The sequence below is a fragment of the Ranitomeya variabilis genome, chromosome 8 (assembly GCF_051348905.1).
Source record: "Ranitomeya variabilis isolate aRanVar5 chromosome 8, aRanVar5.hap1, whole genome shotgun sequence".
NCBI classification, from domain to species: Eukaryota; Metazoa; Chordata; class Amphibia; order Anura; family Dendrobatidae; genus Ranitomeya; species Ranitomeya variabilis.
This window is the reverse complement of record NC_135239.1, coordinates 104,504,071-104,525,724: the sequence shown is the minus strand read 5'-3', so window position 1 is coordinate 104,525,724 and position 21,654 is coordinate 104,504,071. Positions and strand designations below refer to the sequence as shown.

General features: G+C 43.1%; 1 protein-coding gene across 1 annotated transcript in view; it reads right to left on the bottom strand.

Moving 5' to 3' along the window:
- The window catches only part of HMCN1 (hemicentin 1), a 768,245-nt gene that overhangs the window by 306,916 nt on the left and 439,675 nt on the right, over window positions 1-21,654 (bottom strand). The window contains exons 57-58 of the mRNA XM_077275842.1: window positions 4,285-4,381; window positions 2,500-2,661 (exon numbers count right to left, since the gene is read on the bottom strand). Coding sequence (XP_077131957.1) covers window positions 2,500-2,661; window positions 4,285-4,381 — 259 coding nt within the window. The remainder of the gene's footprint in view (window positions 1-2,499; window positions 2,662-4,284; window positions 4,382-21,654) is intronic.

Sequence of the window (21,654 nt, the reverse complement as noted above, 5' to 3'; positions counted from 1 at the left end):
CATGCCTCCGATCTGGTCCGTGCCTTTCATAGGGCTCATCCTGATCGCCCTGGTGGTTCTGGTGAGGGTTCGGTGCCCCCTCCTTGAGGGGGGGGTACTGTTGTGAAATTGGATTTTGGGCTCCCCCGGTGGCCACTGGTGGAATTGAACTGGTGTGCATCATCCCCTCTGTTCACCTGTTTCCATCAGGATGTGGGAGTCGCTATTTAACCTTGCTCCTCTGTCACTTCCATGCCGGTCAACATTGTAATCAGAAGCCTTTCTGTGCATGTTCCTGCTGCTAGACAACTCCCAGCTAAGTTGGACTTTAGTCCTCGTTTGTTTTTGCATTTTGTTCCAGTTCACAGCTGTAGTTTCGTTTCTGTGTCTGGAAAGCTCTTGTGATCTGAAATTGCCACTCTGATGTTATGAGTTAATACTAGAGTCTTAAAGTAATTTCAGGATGGTATTTTGATAGGGTGTTCACCTGACCATGAAAGTGCCCTTTCTGTCTTCCTGCTATCTAGTAAGCGGACCTCAATTTTGCTAAACCTATTTTCATACTACGTTTGTCATTTCATCTAAAATCACCGCCAATATATGTGGGGGCCTCTGTCTGCCTATCGGGGAAATTTCTCTAGAGGTGAGCCAGGACTATATTTTCCTCTGCCAGGATTAGTTAGTCCTCCGGCCGGCGCTGGGTGTCTAGGGATAAAACGCAGGCTACGCTACCCGGCTACTGTTAGTTGTGCGGCAGGTTTAGTTCATGGTCAGTTTAGTTTCCATCCTTCCAAGAGCTAGTTCTTATGTTTGCTGGGCTATGTTCTCTTGCCATTGAGAACCATAACAGCAAACTGGTTGACCCCCATTGGAATTCCCATGCATGCTGTGCAGTTACACTATACTGTTGCCTATTCCTATGTATAATTGTTATGTAGCACTCTATATAATTTTTTTTCAGGTTGGATAAAAAACACAGTTTGCCATGCAATGTCATGTGTGGTGCTATGACAGAACAAGGACTGAAAGTCTGGGTGACAATCAGAGGGAAGATACATAGGAATGACTCGGCCTAAGCATAGTGCCAGCTGGGAACAGAGCATAGTCAAGCTGATATGCTGCACTACCCCCAATAATGAGGGGCAATAGGGAGCACATAGTGATCATGTGCGGAGCTGGACTGAAGGGTTGCCTGCCACAGAGTGACAAGCCTTGGACAGAAAAGCAGTAGAAGCAGAGTGAGCTTGGTTGACTGGACCATGTTCTGGTTGCCCTGTACGCCTTGGCTGCAGCCTGATAGTCCAGTTCTAAACTAGATTGGACTGAGTGGAGAGTATAGTGAAAAATGTAATATAGTGAGAGCCCTTTAGATACAGGGCCAAGGTGGAAGACTACTTATTAGGTCTAAGTGAATGTAAAGTGGGCCTGCAGTTTGTCGAATAGTGAGAGCAGACCACCTACATGATCGTATCTTTGAAGAGAATGTATGAATGGACAGAATGCTTGGGAAGCACGTCTGTAAGGCATTTGGTGGAGACTGAGATTGTTATGTGAGACAGTGTAGTATGACAGCACTCAGTGTAGTCCCTGTGAGAGACCTGTGCAAGAAGATAATGAAGACTGTGTTTTGTTGGTTTGGTTTTTTCTAATCTGCAACAATACAAAAGTGTGATAGTATCCCCAAAATTGTGTGCCACAGTATTTGCAGTTGAGTTCAGTAGAGAATATTTGAATATTATTGGTTTCATTGACTTCCATTTTAAAGGGGAAGAACCCGAAGAACCCGCATGACACACTTCACCATAAAAAGCACAACAATAAGACATTGAATAGAGATTAGTGAGACAATTCACAGGATCATGGCCCAGCACTGACCAGGTCAGTATTCCTCACCACTGGACATGGCATGGCACAACATTGTGTATGTATCACACTGTAACAATATGTCACATCAGACTAACAAGTCAGAAGAGGAGCTGGAGGTGCCAGCAGGTAGGAGGTGGTTCTCAGGGCTCCCGTTCAGTGTCCATGGAGTACTGGCCTGTCCGATGGTCCAGGGTGCTGCAAATCGATTCACTCATCTCCAACAGCGAAACTAGTCCTAGACACATTGCTCGTATCCCTGACACACACATACTACAGCTACGACTTACTGCAGTCAGCTTATTCCCCAGTGTGGAGCTTACTCTTTGCCACATGGGTTTTTTTGCCTTCCTCTGGATCAACATGTTAGGGCATGTTAGGTTAGGCTATGGGTTGAACTAGATGGACTTAAAGTCTTCCTTCAACCTTAATAACTATGTTACTGTTACTATTCCACAATATTAAAATTTCTTTATTCTGTCAAATGAAACTGACGTTGCGTTGCCAGCAGCTATCAATTATATAGGATTACAGAAGTCAGACTCTGATCATCATTGTTTCTATAACAGAAGGAATCAGGTATTCAGTGGAATAAAAACTATAAATGAAGCACTAGGATATCTCATAACACTATTGTCCATTCTAAATCCCTCTTACCTGGCACAAGAAAGTGATGTGCGCTGGGTCTGAGAACAATCCCATCCTTCCGCCAACTTATTATCGGTAATGGAAATCCAGTGACCTCACATGTCAGAGAAACGAAATTATCTTCTACAATAGTGATGTTTTCATATATGCTGCCTATGATTCTTGGAGGAACTGCAATGGGATGGGAATACACCAGAATCAAATTCTAGTTCTTAAATAGCTTCTTACATAAATTGCAAGTCAGATACAACTGGTGGTGGGTGCTGTTTTGGGCAAAAAAAATTAGCAGCTTATAGTAAAGAGAAATTATTATTAAATGGTCTCTGTCCTGTAATTTTTTTTAATTAAATCTATCCTACAGGCAAACATAAAATAATCTGCATTATATCTTATCACAGAAATCTCCTTCTTTCTCCACTTATGAGTCATTTCCCTCCATTTCCTAAACCCATCATTCATTCTTAAAAAAACCTGCTAAAATCCATCTTGGTCAAAACAATATGAATTTCCAGTTCATTGTAGAATCAGACTGCAGCAGCCTATTAAAATGGAAAGGGGAGTGGGAGAGTGAAAGAGGTAAGGGGACAACTGGCTCCTGCTACTTTCTAGTAAGTGTTTATCTTTCCCCAGTGTTGGATTCACAGCCACACTCCTCAATACTGCTGTAAAATGTCCTTCCTATTGCTACAGAGCAGGAATCCCCCATTTCTCTGAATTTTAGCTATTGTAGGGAAAAATAGCTAATTTCTCCTTTTTTTAATATACTTTATTTTTATAACACTCTTTTATTAGTCACAAGGATAGGAGAAAATATCAGACAGAGAAATGATGTAGTAAGCAATGTGCCTGTTTAGCCTGAATGTGTCACTGTGGCATTTACGTTTATGGTGCTAAATAGTTTTATATCAGGATTACCATTCCCATCAATCCGCTTTGCTTTTCACTCTTATCTCTTCCACTGTACTCTGTCTATTAATGGGAAGCACAAGAATTGTTGGGGTTGTGTTCTACGACCTCCTTATTCTACATTCGTACATTCGTGTGTTACCATCCAAGAGAAACACACTGATTTCATTTTTTCAGATGTCATCCTACTTTCAGCAGTATTTTCTCATCCCTTTTTTAACTGAAGCAAGTATACTGTCTGAACATTTTTTACATTGACTCTTAGCAAAGTATCCATTAAAAATGGACAAAACTAGAATGGACAGCTAAAGAACAAAGTATGTCTTCCAAGTCTCATCCATGTCTGATGTCTGCCCATAGACTTTAATGATCTAATCTGATCTGCAAAATGGGGGAGAACAGGATGTATTCTGAGTCTCCTGGATGGAAATACAGATCCGTTTTTAAAATGAATGTGTGTATGGATCACTAAAGCTATGCGTTTGTGTGCTGCCTAAGAAAAAAAAACGCACAGCACTTGGATGCATCACAAAGATGTGCAAATGAAGCCTTAGATATGAGCAGCATGTCACCGTTTAACAGAAAAACACCTGTGTAATAAGCGCCCAGCATCACCCCCCAATATAAGAATGTGAGTATGTCTCAGCTGGTGCCTCATTCAACGCTGCATGTGACTATATTGGGCAAAGTGGATGCGCCAGGATCAGTGAGGGTTTGTGCACCCCACTTGTGTCTATAGTACAATATGCACCCAAACACATGCAGTATGTCGGTGTTCGCCCATCTGGTTACTATATGCTCATGAAACTCCATATACTGCCTCTCTCAGTTGAAATATCCCTCCCTTAGTCAGGACTGACATAATAGTGATAAAATAAAAAGTTTTACCATTAATATTCAGGTTAAATATTTTCTCAGCACTTCCCGCCACATTCCCAACAATGCACACATATCGACCAGTATCCATTAACTGTGCATTCTTTATCTAAAGGAACAAAAGAAGAGAAAATATAAATGAATATATGTACAAATTAAAGGATCTCACCAAGCGGAGCCCTATAATATACACACCAACCAAAGGTGTGTACATGCGGTAAGATACAGTATATAGTCAAGTGACTGATAATAGGGATAAATATGTAGAAGGAATGTATGCGAGGCAAAATCAAGAACCAAACAGTTATTAAGGTTGAAGGAAGACTTTAAGTCTATCTAGTAGTTCAACCCATAGCCTAACCTAACTTGCCCTAACATGTTGATCCAGAGGAAGGCAATAAAACCCATGTGGCGAAGAGTAAGCTCCACACTGGGGAAAAAAATTCCTTCCCGACTCCACATACGGCAATCAGACTAGTTCCCTGGATCAACGCCCTATCAAGGAATCTAGTATATATAACCTGAAACATTATACTTTTCAAGAAAGGCATCCAGTCCCCTCTTAAATTTAAGTAATGAATCACTCATTACAACATCATACGGCACAGAGTTCCATAGTCTCACTGCTCTTACAGTAAAGAATCCGCGTCTGTTATTATGCTTAAACCTTCTTTCCTCCAGACGTAGAGGATGCCCCCTTGTCCCTGTCTCAGGTCTATGATTAAAAAGATCATCAGAAAGGTCTTTGTACTGTCCCCTCATATATGTATACATTAAAATAAGATCACCCCTTAGTCTTCATTTTTCCAAACTAAATAGCCCCAAGTGTAATAACCTATCTTGGTATTGCAGACCCCCCAGTCCTCTAATAACCTTGGTCGCTCTTCTCTGCACCCGCTCTAGTTCAGCTATGTCTTTCTTATACACCGGAGACCAGAACTGTGCACAGTATTCTAAGTGTCGTCAAACTAGTGACTTGTGTAGAGGTAAAATTATGTTCTCCTGATGAGCATCTATGCCTCTTTTAATGCATCACATTATTTTATTTGCCTTTGTAGCAGCTGCCTGACACTGGCCACTAAATGTGCGTTTGTCATCCATCCATACTCCCAGGTCTTTTTCATTGACGGTTTTGCCCAGAGTTTTAGAATTAAGCACATAGTTATACATCTTATTACTTCTACCCAAGTGCATGACCTTACATTTATCCCCATTAAAGCTCATTTGCCATTTATCAGCCCAAGCTTCTAGTTTACATAAATCATCCTGTAATATAAAATTGTCCTCCCCTGTATTGATTAACCTGCAGAGTTTAGTGTCATCTGCAAATATTGCAATTCCACTCTGTATGCCCCCTACAAGATCATTAATAAATATGTTAAAAAGAAGAGGGCCCAATACTGACCCCTGTAGTACCCCACTGCTAACCGTGACCCAGTCCGAGTGTGCTTCATTAATAACCACCCTTTGTTTCCTATCCCTGAGCCAGCTCTTAACCCACTTACACATATGTTCCCCTATCCCCATTATTCTCATTTTATGTATCAACCTATTGTGTGGCACTGTATCAAAAGCTTTTGAAAAGTCCATATACACTACATCTACTGGGTTCCCTTGGTCCAGTCCGGAACTTACCTCTTCATAGAAATTGATCAGATTAGTCTGACATGAACGGTCCCTAGTAAACCCGTGCTGATACTGGGTCATGAGGTTATTCCTCTTCAGATACTCCAGCATAGCATCCCTTAGAATGCCCTCCAGGATTTTACCCACAGTAGAGGTTAAGCTTACTGGCCTATAATTTCCGAGTTCAGTTTTTGTCCCCTTTTTGAATATTGGCACCACATTTGCTATACGCCAGTCCTGTGGTACAGACCCTGTTATTATAGACTCTTTAACCCCTTAATCCCATATGACGTACTATCCCGTTGAGGAGGGGTGGGCCTTAATTCCCACCGACGGGATAGTACGTCATAGCCGATCGGCCGCGCTCACGGGGGGAGCGCGGCCGATCGTGGTCGGGTGTCAGCTGCCTATCGCAGCTGACATCCGGCACTATGTGCCAGGAGCGGTCACGGACCTCCCCCGGCACATTAACCCCCGGCACACCGCGATCAAACATGATCGCGGTGTACCGGCGGTACAGGGAAGCATCGCGCAGGGAGGGGGCTCCCTGCGTGCTTCCCTGAGACGATCGGTACAAGGCGATGTACTCACCTTGTACCGAGCATCTTCTCCATGCAGGCCCCGGATCCAAAATGGCCACGGGGCTGCATCCGGGTCCTGCAGGGAGTACTTCCGGATCGGAGCAGGCTGCAGAGCAGCCTGCTCCGATGAAAGTATGATCACCGATCTGATAGAGTGCTATGCAAACTATCAGATCGGCGATCTGTGATGTCCCCCCCTGGGACAAAGTAAAAAAAAAAATTTTCACATGTGTAAAAAAAAAAAAAAAAAAATTCCTAAATAAAGAAGAAAAAAAATAAATAATATTCCCATAAATACATTTCTTTATCTAAAAAAAACCAAGAAAACAATAAAAGTACACATATTTAGTATCGCCGCGTCCGTAACGACCCAACCTATAAAACTGTCCCACTAGTTAACCCCTTCAGTGAACACCGTAAGAAAAGAAAAAAAACGAGCAAAAAAAACAACGCTTTATTATCATACCGCCGAACAAAAAGTAGAATAACACGCGATCAAAAAGACGGATATAAATAACCATGGTACCGCTGAAAACATCATCTTGTCCCGCAAAAAACGAGCTACCATAAAGCATCATAACCAAAAAGATAAAAAAGTTATAGTCCTCAGAATAAAGCGATGCCAAAATAATTATTTTTTCTATAAAATAGCTTTTATCGTATAAAAGCGCCAAAACATAAAAAAATGATATAAATGAGATATCTCTGTAATCGTACTGACCCGATGAATAAAACTGCTTTATCAATTTTACCAAACGTGGAACGGTATAAACGCCTCCCCCAAAACAAATTCATGAATAGCTGGTTTTTGGTCATTCTGCCTCACAAAAATTGGAATAAAAAGCGATCAAAAACTGTCACATGTCCGAAAATGTTACCAATAAAAATGTCAACTCGTCCCGCAAAAAAACAAGACCTCACATGACTCTGTGGACCAAAATACGGAAAAATTATAGGTCTCAAAATGTGGAGACGCAAAAACTTTTTTGCTATAAAAAGCGTCTTTTAGTGTGTGACAGCTGCCAATCATAAAAATCCGATATAAAAAACACTATAAAAGTAAATCAAACCCCCTTCATCACCCCCTTAGTTAGGGAAAAATAATAAAATTAAAAAAATTTATTTATTTCCATTTTCCCATTAGGGCTAGGGTTAGGGTTAGGGCTAGGGTTAGGGCTAGGGCTAGGGTTAGGGTTAGGGCTAGGGTTAAGGTTGGAGCTAGGGTTGGAGCTAAAGTTAGGGTTAGGGCTAAAGTTAGGGATAGGGTTGGGGCTAAAGTTAGGGTTAGGGTTGGGGCTAAAGTTAGGGTTGGGGCTAAAGTTAGGGTTAGGGTTTGGATTACATTTACGGTTGGGAGTAGGGTTGGGATTAGAATTAGGGGTATGTCAGGGTTAGGGGTGTGGTTAGGGTTACAGATGGGATTAGGGTTAGGGGTGTGTTTGGATTAGAGTTTCAGGTAGAATTGGGGAGTTTCCACTGTTTAGGCACATCAGGGGCTCTCCAAACGCGACATGGCGTCCGATCTCAATTCCAGACAATTCTGCGTTGAAAAAGTAATACAGTGCTCCTTCCCTTCCGAGCTTTCCCATGCGCCCAAACAGGGGTTTACCCCAACATATGGGGCATCAGCGTACTCGGGACAAATTGGACAACAAAATATGCGGTCCAAGTTCCCTTGTTATCCTTGGGAAAATAAAAATAATTTTTGTGAAAAAAAAAGGAATTTTTATTTTCACGGCTCTGCGTTATAAACTGTAGTGAAACACTTTGGGGTTCAAAGTTCTCACAACACATCTAGATAAGTTCCTTGGGAGGTCTAGTTTCCAATATGGGGTCACTTGTAGGGGGTTTGTACTGTTTGGGTACATCAGGGGCTCTGCAAATGCAACGTGACGCCTGCAGACCAGTCAATCCAAGTCTGCATTCCAAATGGCGCTCCTTCCCTTCCGAGCTCTGCCATGTGCCCAAACAGTAGTTCCCCCCCACATATGGGGTATCAGCGTACTCAGGACAAATTGGACAACAACTTTCAGGGTCCAATTTATCTTGTTACCCTTGTGAAAATACAAAACTGGGGGCTAAAAAATCATTTTTCTGAAAAAAAAAAGATTTTTATTTTCACGACTCTGCGTTATAAACTGTAGTGAAACAGTTTGGGGTTCAAAGTTCTCACAACACATCTAGATAAGTTCCTTGGGAGGTCTAGTTTCCAATATGGGGTCACTTGTGGGGGGTTTGTACTGCTTGGGTACATCAGGGGCTCTGCAAATGCAACGTGACGCCTGCAGACCAGTCAATCCAAGTCTGCATTCCAAATGGCACTCCTTCCCTTCCGAGCTCTGCCATGTGCCCAAACAGTGGTTCCCCCCCACATATGGGGTATCAGCGTACTCAGGACAAATTGGACAACAACTTTCGGGGTCCAATTTATCTTGTTACCCTTGTGAAAATACAAAACTGGGGGCTAAAAAATCATTTTTCTGAAAAAAAAAAGATTTTTATTTTCACGACTCTGCGTTATAAACTGTAGTGAAACACTTTGGGGTTCAAAGTTCTCACAACACATCTAGATAAGTTCCTTGGGAGGTCTAGTTTCCAATATGGGGTCACTTGTGGGGGGTTTGTACTGCTTGGGTACATCAGGGGCTCTGCAAATGCAACGTGACGCCTGCAGACCAATCAATCTAAGTCTGCATTCCAAATGGCGCTCCTTCCCTTCCGAGCTCTGCCATGTGCCCAAACAGTGGTTCCCCCCCACATATGGGGTATCACCATACTCAGGACAAATTGGACAACAACTTTTGGGGTCCAATTTATCCTGTTACCCTTGTGAAAATACAAAACTGGGGGCTAAAAAATCATTTTTCTGAAAAAAAAAAAAAAATTTATTTTCACGGCTCTGCATTATAAACTGTAGTGAAACACTTGGGGGTTCAAAGCTCTCAAAACCCATCTAGATAAGTTCCTTAGGGGGTCTACTTTCCAAAATGGTGTCACTTGTGGGGGGTTTTAATGTTTAGGCACATCAGGGGCTCTCCAAACGCGACATGGTGTCCCATCTCAATTCCAGTCAATTTTGCATTGAAAAGTCAAATGGCGCTCCTTCCCTTCCGAGCTCTGCTATGCGCCCAAACAGTGGTTTACCCCCACATATGGGGTATCGTTGTACTCAGGACAAATTGCACAACAACGTTTGTGGTCTAATTTCTTCTCTTACCCTTGGGAAAATAAAAAATTGGGACGAAAAGATCATTTTTGTGAAAAAATATGATTTTTTATTTTACGGCTCTGCATTATAAACTTCTGTGAAGCACTTGGTGGGTCAAAGTGCTCACCACACATCTAGATAAGTTCCTTAGGGGGTCCACTTTCCAAAATGGTCTCACTTGTGGGGGTTTCATTGTTTAGGCACATCAGGGGCCAGGTACGGATTGGGGATGAAATTCAGCCCTGGCATTTGAAATCACACAGGCCCTTGTTGTGCCCGTCCCCAATAACCAGATGGGATATATTACTAATATTACCCTGGATGGAGGAAAGGAAGATTTACTACAAGACCAATATTTCTAATTATATCCACGGCATGCTGAGGTAAGTGACGGAGTGACCAGCTTTGTGCTCCGTCACAACTGTTAACAGTATGGGTGTCTTGAGAACATTGATTCTGTTAACAACGTAGCACACATGGCAGCTCACAACCAGACCGGCCCTTCTGGCATTTGCCAGAATTGCCAAATGGCCAGTCCAACCCTGTCAGGGGCTCTCCAAACGCAACATGGCGTCCCATATAAATTCCAGTCAATTTTGCATTGAAAAGTCAAATGGCGCTCCTTCCCTTCCAAGCTCTGCCATGCACCCAAACAATGGTTTACACCCACATATGGGGTATCAGCGTACTCAGGACAAATTGCACAATTTTTGGGGTCCAATTTCTTCTCTTACCCTTGCGAAAATAAAAAATTGGGGGCGAAAAGATCATTTTTGTGAAAAAATATGATTTTTTATTTTTACGGCTCTGCATTATAAACTTCTGTGAAGCACTTGGTGGGTCAAAGTGCTCACCACACATCTAGATAAGTTCCTTAGGGGGTCTACTTTCCAAAATGGTGTCACTTGTGGGGGGTTTCAATGTTTAGGCACATCAGGGGCTCTCCAAACGCAACATGGAGTCCCATATAAATTCCAGTCAATTTTGCATTGAAAAGTCAAATGGCGCTCCTTTCCTTCCGAGCTCTGCCATGCGCCCAAACAGTGGTTTACCCCCACATATTGGGTATCAGCGTACTCAGGACAAATGTACAACAACTTTTGTCGTCCATTTTCTCCTGTTACCCTTGGTAAAATAAAACAAATTGGAGCTGAAATACATTTTGTGTGAAAAAAAGTTAAATGTTCATTTTTATTTAAACATTCCAAAAATTCCTGTGAAACACCTGAAGGGTTAATAAACTTCTTGAAAGTGGTTTTGAGCACCTTGTGGGGTACAGTTTTTAGAATGGTGTCACACTTGGGTATTTTCTATCATATAGACCTCTCAAAATGACTTCAAATGAGATGTGGTCCCTAAAAAAAAAAGGTGTTGTAAAAATGAGAAATTTCTGGTCAACTTTTAACCCTTATAACTCCCTAACAAAAAAAAGTGTTGGTTCCAAAATTGTGCTGATGTAAAGTAGACATGTGGGAAATGTTATTTATTAAGTATATTGCGTGACATATCTCTGTAATTTAAGGGCATAAAAATTCAAAGTTGGAAAATTGTGAAATTTTCTAAATTTTCGCCAAATTTCCATTTTTTTCACAAATAAACGCAAGTTATATCAAATAAATTTTACCAATGACATGAAGTAGAATATCTCATGAGAAAACAATGCCAGAATCGCCAAGATCCGTTGAAGCGTTCCAGAGTTATAACCTCATAAAGAGACAGTGGTCAGAATTGTAAAAATTGGCCCGGTCATTAACATGCAAACCACCCTCGGGGCTTAAGGGGTTAAAGATTGAAAATAATGGTCTATCAATGACTGTACTTAATTCCTGCAGTACTCGGGGGTGTATCCCATCCGGGCCCAGAGATTTGTCAAATTTTAGTGATTTTTAGACGCCGCCGTACTTCCTGCTGGGTTAAGCAGGTGACACTTAATGGGGAATTTTTGTTATCACTGATCATTTTGTCTGCCATGGGATTTTCTTTTGTAAATACTGATGAAAAAAAGTCATTTAGCATATTGGCTTTTTCTCATCCTCATCCACCATTTCACCCAGACTATTTTTAAGGGGGCCAACACTATAATTTTTTAGTTTCTTACTATTTATGTAGTTAAAGGATATTTTGGGATTATTCTTACTCTCTCTGGCAATGAGTCTCTGTCTCAATCTTTGCTGCCTTGATTTGCTTTTTACAGAATTTAATTAATTTTCTGTATTTATTTAATGCCTCATCACTACCTACTTCCTTCAATTCTCTAAATGCTTTTTTGTCATTTATTGCGACCCTTTCAGCTCTATTTAGCCATATTGGTTTCCTCCTATTTCTAGTATGTTTATTTCCACACGGTATATATTGTGCACAGGTCCTATCCAGGATGCTAATAAACATCTCCCATTTTCTTTGTGTATTTTTATGTCTCAGGATCTTATCCAAGTTAATTGCACCAAAATCCTCTCTCATCCGTTGGAAATTTGCCCTCCTGAAGTTTAGTGTCCTTGTAATCCCTCTACTACACATCTTATTAAAGGATACATGAAAACTTATTATTTTGTGATCACTATTCCCCAAGTGACCCCAAACCCTTATATTTGATATGCGGTCTGGCCTGTTGGTTAATATTAGGTCTAGCAGTGCCCCCCTTCTTGTTGGGTCCTGAACCAGTTGTGAAAGGTAATTGTCTCTCATAGTTGTCAAAAACCGATTACCTTTGCTGGAACTGTAGATTTCCGTTCCCCAATCTATTTCAGTGAATAATAATGACTTCTTGAGTCGCAGCTTCATCTATTTGCTTTACGAGGATATTCTCCATTGCTTCCATTATTTTTGGAGGTTTATAACAAACCCCTATCAGTAATTTATTATTTTTTCCCCCTCCCCTTATCTCCATCCACAGGGACTCTACATTTTCATTAGATTCACCTATATTATCACGCAGGATGGGTTTTAAGGATGATTTTACATATAGACACACCCCTCCCCCTCGCTTATCCGTTCGGTCATTTCTGAACAGACTATAACCCTGCAAGTTAACAGCCCAGTCATGGCTCTCATCCAGCCACGTTTCAGATATCCCCACCATGTCATAATTATGCTCCAACAACATCAATTCTAATTTGTCCATTTTGTTGGCGAGGCTTCTGGCATTAGTATACATGCATTTTATGCATCTCTCTGCACCTCTATTCTTTCTTAAATTATTAATTGATCTAACCCCACCCCCATGCCACCACCACCCCCAACTTCCTTATTTGTGCTCAGGTCTCTATCTGCACTATCTTCCCCTCCTATAAAATGAATACCCTCCCCCCATTCCGTAGTTTAAACACTCCTCCAACCTTCTAGCCATTTTCTCCCCAGCACAGCTGCACCTTCCCCATTGAGGTGCAGCCCGTCCCTAGTGTAGAACCTGTAGCCGACTGAGAAGTCGGCCCAGTTCTGCAGGAACCCAAACCCCTCCTTCCTACACCAATTCTTGAGACACTTATTAACCTCCCTAATCTCCCGTTGCCTCTCTGGCGTGGCAACAGCACATCAAATTTAAAAAAATTAATAAAATACATGATTCAGGTTAGAAAGGAGAACTCAGTAATAAAAGGCAGGAGAAAAATATTATTAATGATAGTAAGCACCATGCACATACCCCACAGGGCTTATATCAAGGCACTACTACCCAGTGCCCTAACTGCGGTATGGGGACTTGTGAACAGAAGTAAAGAGCGGGGGCCTGGAGATGATCTGGGTCCCTCTGTCTTGTGCTTCTGTTCACCGGGCCCCAGGATATCGCGTGCCGGCGCTCCACCTCCTGACAGCGTACTGTCATGAATCCCAATGGCTAGGGATAGCACAGGACAAGCAAAGTACAAATATATTACGGACGAGCTCTAGGGTGATGGAACCTGGGCTGACCGCTGCCCTACGCCTGACAAACGCAACTAGAGATAGCCAGGGAGCGTGCCTACGTTGGTTCTAGACGCCACGCACCAGCCTAAGAGCTAACTAGCACTGCAGAGAAAATAAAGACCTCACTTGCCTCCAGCGGAATGAACCCCAAAAGATATAGTTGCCCCCCACATGTATTGACGGTGAAATGAGAGGAAGGCACACACATAGAGATGATATATATAGTTTTAGCAAATTGAGGCCCGCTGTAAACTAGAAAGCAGAACGATACAAAAGGGGACTGAGCGGTCAGCAAAAAACCCTAATAAAAAAAAAACCATCCTGAGATTACAAGAACCCATGTGCCAACTCATGGCACATGGGGAGAACCTCAGTCCACTAGAGCTACCAGCTAGCATAGAGACATAATAAGCAAGCTGGACAAAAAAACCAAACAACTGAAAATCAGCACTTAGCTTATCCTGAAAGATCTGGGAGCAGGTAGGCAGGAACCAAACAGAGCACATCTGAATACATTGATAGCCGGCAAGGGAAATGACAGAAAGGCCAGGTAAAATAGGAAACACCCAGCCACTGATGGACAGGTGGAAACCAAAGGCCGCAACCCACCAAAGTCACCCAGTACCAGCAGTAACCACCAGAGGGAGCCCACAAACAGAATCCACAACAGTACCCCCCCCTTGAGGAGGGGTCACCGAACCCTCACGAGAACCCCCAGGGCGATCAGGGTGAGCTCTATGGAAGGCGCGGACCAAATCAGTCGCATGAACATCGGAGGCGACCACCCAGGAATTATCCTCCTGACCATAACCCTTCCACTTAACCAAATACTGGAGTTTACGTCTGGAAACACGAGAATCCAAGATCTTCTCAACAGCATACTCCAATTCTCCCTCCACCAGCACCGGAGCAGGAGGCTCAACCGAAGGAACAACGGGCACCTCATACCTCCGCAACAACGACCGATGGAACACATTATGAATAGCAAACGATGCTGGGAGATCCAAACGAAAAGATACAGGGTTAAGAATCTCCGAGATCCTATAAGGACCGATGAACCGAGGCTTGAACTTAGGAGAAGAGACCTTCATAGGGACAAAACGAGAAGACAACCACACCAAATCCCCAACAAGAAGTCGGGGACCCACGAGGCGACGGCGATTAGCAAACTGCTGAGTCTTCTCCTGAGATAACTTCAAATTGTCCACCACCTGATTCCAAATCTGATGTAGCCTGTCCACCACCACGTCCACTCCAGGACAATCCGAAGGCTCCACCTGACCAGAGGAAAAACGAGGATGAAACCCCGAATTACAAAAAAAAGGAGAGACCAACGTGGCCGAACTAGCCCGATTATTAAGAGCAAATTCGGCCAGTGGCAAAAAAGCAACCCAGTCATCTTGATCAGCAGAAACAAAACACCTCAAATAAGTTTCCAAGGTCTGATTAGTTCGCTCCGTCTGGCCATTCGTCTGAGGATGGAATGCAGACGAGAAAGACAAATCAATGCCCATCTTGGCACAAAACGTCCGCCAAAATCTAGACACAAACTGGGATCCCCTGTCAGAAACGATATTCTCCGGAATCCCATGCAAACGAACCACGTTCTGAAAAAATAAAGGGACCAACTCAGAGGAGGAAGGCAACTTAGGCAAGGGCACCAAATGAACCATCTAAGGCTACGTTCACATTAGCGTTAAGCTAATGTGCGTCGGGTTTGCGTCGGCGACGCAGCGGCGACGCATGCGTCATGCGCCCCTATACTTAACATGGGGGACGCATGCGTTTTTTTTTGTTGCGTTGTGCAACACATGCGTCTTTTTTGCCGCAAGCGTCGGACCAAGAAAACGCAACAAGTTGCATTTTTCTTGCGTCCGATTTTCGGCAAAAAACGACGCATGCGTCGCAAAACGCAGCGTTTTTGCGTGCGTTTTGACGCGTTTTTGCGTGCGTTGTGCGTTGCGTCGCCGACGCACCGGCGCACAACGCTAGTGTGAACGTAGCCTTAGAAAAGCGGTCACACACAACCCAGATAACGGACATTTTCTGTGAAACCGGGAGATCAGAAATAAAATCCATGGAAATGTGCGTCCAAGGCCTCTTCGGGATGGGCAAGGATAACAACAACCCACTGGCCCGAGAACAGCAAGGCTTAGCTCGAGCACACACTTCACAAGACTGCACAAAGGTATGCACATCCCTAGACAAGGAAGGCCACCAAAAAGACCTGGCCACCAAGTCTCTAGTACCAAATATTCCAGGATGACCAGCCAACACAGAAGAATGGACCTCGGAGATGACTCTACTGGTCTAATCATCCGGAACAAACAGTCTTTCTGGTGGACAACGATCCGGTTTATACACCTGAAACTCCTGCAATGCACGTCGCAAGTCTGGGGATACGGCGGACAATATTACCCCATCCCTAAGGATACCAGTAGGCCCAGAGTCTCCAGGAGAGTCAGGAACAAAACTCCTGGAAAGAGCATCTGCCTTCACATTCTTTGAACCTGGCAGGTATGAAACCACAAAATTGAAATGAGAAAAAAACAACGACCAACGAGCCTGTCTAGGATTCAAACGCCTGGCAGACTCAAGGTAAATGAGATTCTTGTGATCAGTCAAGACCACCACACGATGTTTAGCACCCTCAAGCCAATGACGCCACTCCTCAAATGCCCACTTCATGGCCAAAAGCTCCCGATTACCCACATCATAATTGCGCTCGGCGGGCGAGAATTTTCTAGAGAAGAATGCACATGGCTTCATCACCGAGCCATTAGAACTTCTCTGTGACAAAACCGCCCCCGCTCCAATCTCGGAAGCATCAACCTCAACCTGAAAAGGAAGTGAAACATCTGGTTGACACAACACAGGAGCAGAAGAAAACCGGCGCTTAAGTTCCTGAAAGGCCTCCACGGCCGCAGGAGACCAATCAGCAACATCAGCACCCTTTTTAGTCAAATCAGTCAAAGGTTTAACAATACTGGAAAAATTAGCAATGAACCGACGATAAAAATTAGCAAACCCCAAGAACTTCTGAAGGCTCTTAACAGATGTAGGTTGTGTCCAGTCACAAATCGCCTGAACCTTGACGGGATCCATCTCAATAGTAGAAGGAGAAAAAATGTACCCCAAAAAAGAAATCTTCTGGACTCCGAAGAGACACTTTGAGCCCTTCACAAACAGAGAATTGGCCCGCAGAACCTGAAACACCTTCCTGACCTGTAGAACATGAGACTCCCAGTCATCAGAAAACACCAAAATATCATCCAAATACACAATCATAAACTTATCCAGATATTCACGGAAAATATTGTGCATAAAGGACTGAAAGACTGACGGAGCATTGGAGAGTCCAAAAGGCATTACCAAATACTCAAAATGGCCCTCAGGCGTATTAAATGCGGTTTTCCACTCATCACCCTGTTTTATCCGCACCAGATTATACGCACCGCGAAGATCTATCTTAGTGAACCACCTAGCCCCCTTAATGCGAGCAAACAAATCAGTCAATAATGGCAATGGATACTGATACTTGACTGTAATCTTATTCAGAAGGCGATAATCTATACAAGGCCTCAGGGAACCATCTTTTTTTGCCACAAAAAAAACCCCTGCTCCCAGAGGGGACGAAGATGGACGAATATGTCCCTTTTCCAAGGACTCCTTAATATAATTCCGCATAGCAGTATGCTCTGGCAGTGACAGATTAAATAAACGACCCTTAGGGAACTTACTGCCAGGAATCAATTCTATAGCACAGTCACAATCTCTATGCGGAGGGAGCGAATTGAGCTTAGGCTCCTCAAAAACATCCCTATAGTCAGACAAAAACGCAGGGATCTCAGAAGGAGTAGATGAAGCGATTGAAATCGGAGGTGCATCAGCATGAACCCCCTGACATCCCCAGCTTAACACAGACATTGTTTTCCAGTCCAGGACAGGATTATGAGTTTGTAACCATGGCAGACCAAGCACTAGTACATCATGTAAATTATAAAGTACAAGGAAGCGAATCACCTCCTGATGAACGGTAGTCATGCGCATGGTCACTTGTGTCCAATACTGCGGTTTATTCATAGCCAATGGTGTAGAGTCAATTCCCTTCAGAGGAATAGGAACTTCCAGAGGTTCCAGACTAAAACTGCAGCGTTTAGCAAATGACCAATCCATAAGACTCAGGGCAGCGCCCGAATCCACATAGGCATCGACGGAAATGGAAAACAGTGAAAAAATCAGAGTCACAGACAAAATGAACTTAGGCTGCAGAGTACCAATGGCAAAAGATTTATCAACCCTTTTTGTGCGTTTAGAGCATGCTGATATAACATGAGCTGAATCACCACAATAGAAACACAATCCATTTTTCCGCCTATAATTTTGCCGTTCACTTCTGGACTGAATTCTATCACATTGCATAGTCTCAGGTGCCTGTTCAGAAGACACCGCCAACTGGTGCACGGGTTTGCGCTCCCGTAAACGCCGATCAATCTGAATGGCCATAGCCATAGACTCATTCAGACCTGTAGGCGTAGGGAACCCCACCATAATATCCTTAATGGCCTCAGAAAGACCATTTCTGAAGTTTGCAGCCAGGGCGCACTCATTCCACTGAGTAAGCACCGACCATTTCCGAAACTTCTGACAATATATCTCCTCTTCATCATGCCCCTGAGAGAGGGCTAATAAAGCCTTTTCAGCCTGAATCTCCAGGTTAGGTTCCTCATAGAGCAATCCCAATGCCAGAAAAAACGCATCCACACTGAGCAATGCAGGATCCCCTGGTGCCAATGCAAATGCCCAATTCTGAGGGTCGCCCCGCAGGAAAGATATTACAATCTTGACCTGTTGAGCAGGGTCTCCAGAGGAGCGAGATTTTAAAGAAAGAAACAATTTACAATTGTTCCTGAAATTCAGGAAGGTAGATCTATCTCCAGAAAAGAACTCTGGAATAGGAATTCTAGGTTCAGACATGGGAGTGTGAACAACAAAATCCTGTATGTTTTGAACTTTTGCCGCGAGATTACTCAGGCTGGAAGCCAAACTCTGGACATCCATGTTAAACAGCTAAGATCAGAGCCATTCAAGGGTTAAGAGGAGGTAAGAAGCAGCTAGACAGCAATTAAGGGCTAGGCAGCAAAACTCTGAAGGGAAAAAAAAAAAAAAAATTTCCCTTAAACACTTCTCTTTCTCCTGCTTCAGCCCAAACAATTAACACTTTGTGGGCCGGCTATACTGTCATGAATCCCAATGGCTAGGGATAGCACAGGACAAGCAAAGTACAAATATATTACGGACGAGCTCTAGGGTGATGGAACCTGGGCTGACCGCTGCCCTACGCCTGACAAACGCAACTAGAGATAGCCAGGGAGCGTGCCTACGTTGGTTCTAGACGCCACGCACCAGCCTAAGAGCTAACTAGCACTGCAGAGAAAATAAAGACCTCACTTGCCTCCAGCGGAATGAACCCCAAAAGATATAGTTGCCCCCCACATGTATTGACGGTGAAATGAGAGGAAGGCACACACATAGAGATGATATATATAGTTTTAGCAAATTGAGGCCCGCTGTAAACTAGAAAGCAGAACGATACAAAAGGGGACTGAGCGGTCAGCAAAAAACCCTAATCAAAAAAAAAAACATCCTGAGATTACAAGAACCCATGTGCCAACTCATGGCACATGGGGAGAACCTCAGTCCACTAGAGCTACCAGCTAGCATAGAGACATAATAAGCAAGCTGGACAAAAAAACCAAACAACTGAAAATCAGCACTTAGCTTATCCTGAAAGATCTGGGAGCAGGTAGGCAGGAACCAAACAGAGCACATCTGAATACATTGATAGCCGGCAAGGGAAATGACAGAAAGGCCAGGTAAAATAGGAAACACCCAGCCACTGATGGACAGGTGGAAACCAAAGGCCGCAACCCACCAAAGTCACCCAGTACCAGCAGTAACCACCAGAGGGAGCCCACAAACAGAATCCACAACAGCGTACATCTCGGCACAGGGAGGCTTGGAGCTCTCATGGAGCAGCTCCAAAGGAGTGCCTTCACCTCCTCTGTGATGCGCTGATGATGATGTGTATGCAATGACATCATCGCATCTGCGACGTCATGTAAGAGCACCAGGATGCCAGTCCAGAAGTGGACCTGCAGGGGATTATATGAAATGTAAGTATTAGTGTATGTGCACACATTAAGTATTTGCTTCACTTGGCAGAAAAAACATGTGGTTTTTCCACATTTTTGTTGTGCTTTTGCATGTGTTTTTGTACAGCAATGAACACTTTTTGGAGCTAAATAAAGATATCTGAAAACATGAAAAAAAAGTTTTGTGGTGTAATTTCCTTGTTCAACCCTTTCTTTTCATGCATATTTGCCCAATCCCAGGCTAAAAATACCAGCCCTCAGCTGCCCCAGAAATGGCACTTCATATTTGAAGCGTCAATTCTGGCACTCTGTCCAGGCTCTTCCAGATACCCTGGTGCAGTCTCATTGGAGTAATGGGATTAGGGGTTGTCAGCAGCTGTCGCTGACACCAAGCCCTAGGTTTAGTAATGAAGAGGAGTCAACCAGACACCCTCATTACTTAACCTGTAAGTAAAGAGTTAAATAAACATACACACCGAAAATATAGAATCATTGCATGCTGCAATTGTATATTGGACAAGACTCGCCAATGCAACTCAATGGTGTGAGAAAAAAAAATTGCACGTCACTTGGACCATGAGAGTGCCATCCGATTTGTACACACCCATGTCCTTGAAAACCCAACATTTCATCTGCCGCATACCGTAAAATCACACCATAACCCAACAAAATAGAAGAGATAGAATAGATATGTACACATAGAATGGACAGATATAAAGATGTCAGTGACATATACAATTAGTACAGTGTGTGTGTGAGCAGCTTACTTTACATGTATTTAATTAAAAAATTATTTTTCTGAAAAAAATGGCTTGGGCTCCCATGTAATTTTCACAATCAGCAGAAGAAAAGTGGACAGGGGAGACAAAATAGGAAGAGGAGGAGTGATTCATCCTACATTGTTCTTATATATACACTGTGTTCCAAATTATTATGCAAATTGGATTTAGGTGTGATAAAGATTTAATTGTTTTGTTTTTCAAATAAACTCATGGATGGTATTGTGTCTCAGGGCTAAATGGATCACTGAAATCAATCTTAAACACATGGGATAATTAGTTTTCCAGGTGATTCTAATTAAAGGAAAACTACTTAAAAATGATGTTCCACATTATTAAGCAGGTCACAGTTTTCAAGTAACATGGGAAAGAAAAAGGATCTCTCTGCTGCTGAAAAGCATCAAATAGTGCAATGCCTTGGTGAAGGGATGAAAACATTAGAAATTTCCCGCAAACTTAAGTGTGATCATCGTACTGTTAAGAGATTTGTGTCTGTATCTGAGAACAGTTGTGTTTGTGCTGATAAAGGCATAATGAGGAAGATTTCTGCCAGGCAAGTTCATCAGATTAAGAGAGCAGCTGCTAAAAAGCCATTACAAAGCAGCAAACAGATATTTGAAGCTGCTGGTGCCTCTGGAGTCCCTCGAACCTCAAGGTGTAGGCTCCTTCAAAGGCTTGCTGTGGTGCATAAACCTATTATTCGGCCACCCCTAAACAGTGTTCACAAGCAGAAATGGTTGCATTGGGCCCACACATACATGAAGACTAATTTCCAAACATTCTTGTTTACTGATAAGTGTTGAGCAACCCCGGATGGTCCAGATAGATGGAGTAGTGGATGGTTGCTGGATGGCCACCATGTCCCAACAAGGCTGCAACAACAGCAAGGAGGTGGAGGAGTCATGTTTTGGGCCGGAATCATGGAGAAACAGCTGGTAGGGCCCTTTAAGGTTCCTGAAGGTGTGAAAATGACCTCTGCAAAGTATATAGAGTTTCTGACAACTTTCCTCCATGGTATAAAAAGCAGAAATGTGCCTTCAGGAGCAAAATCATCTTCATGCATGACAATGCACCATCTCATGCTGCAAAGAATACCTCTGAGTCATTGGCTGCTATGGGCATAAAAGGAGATA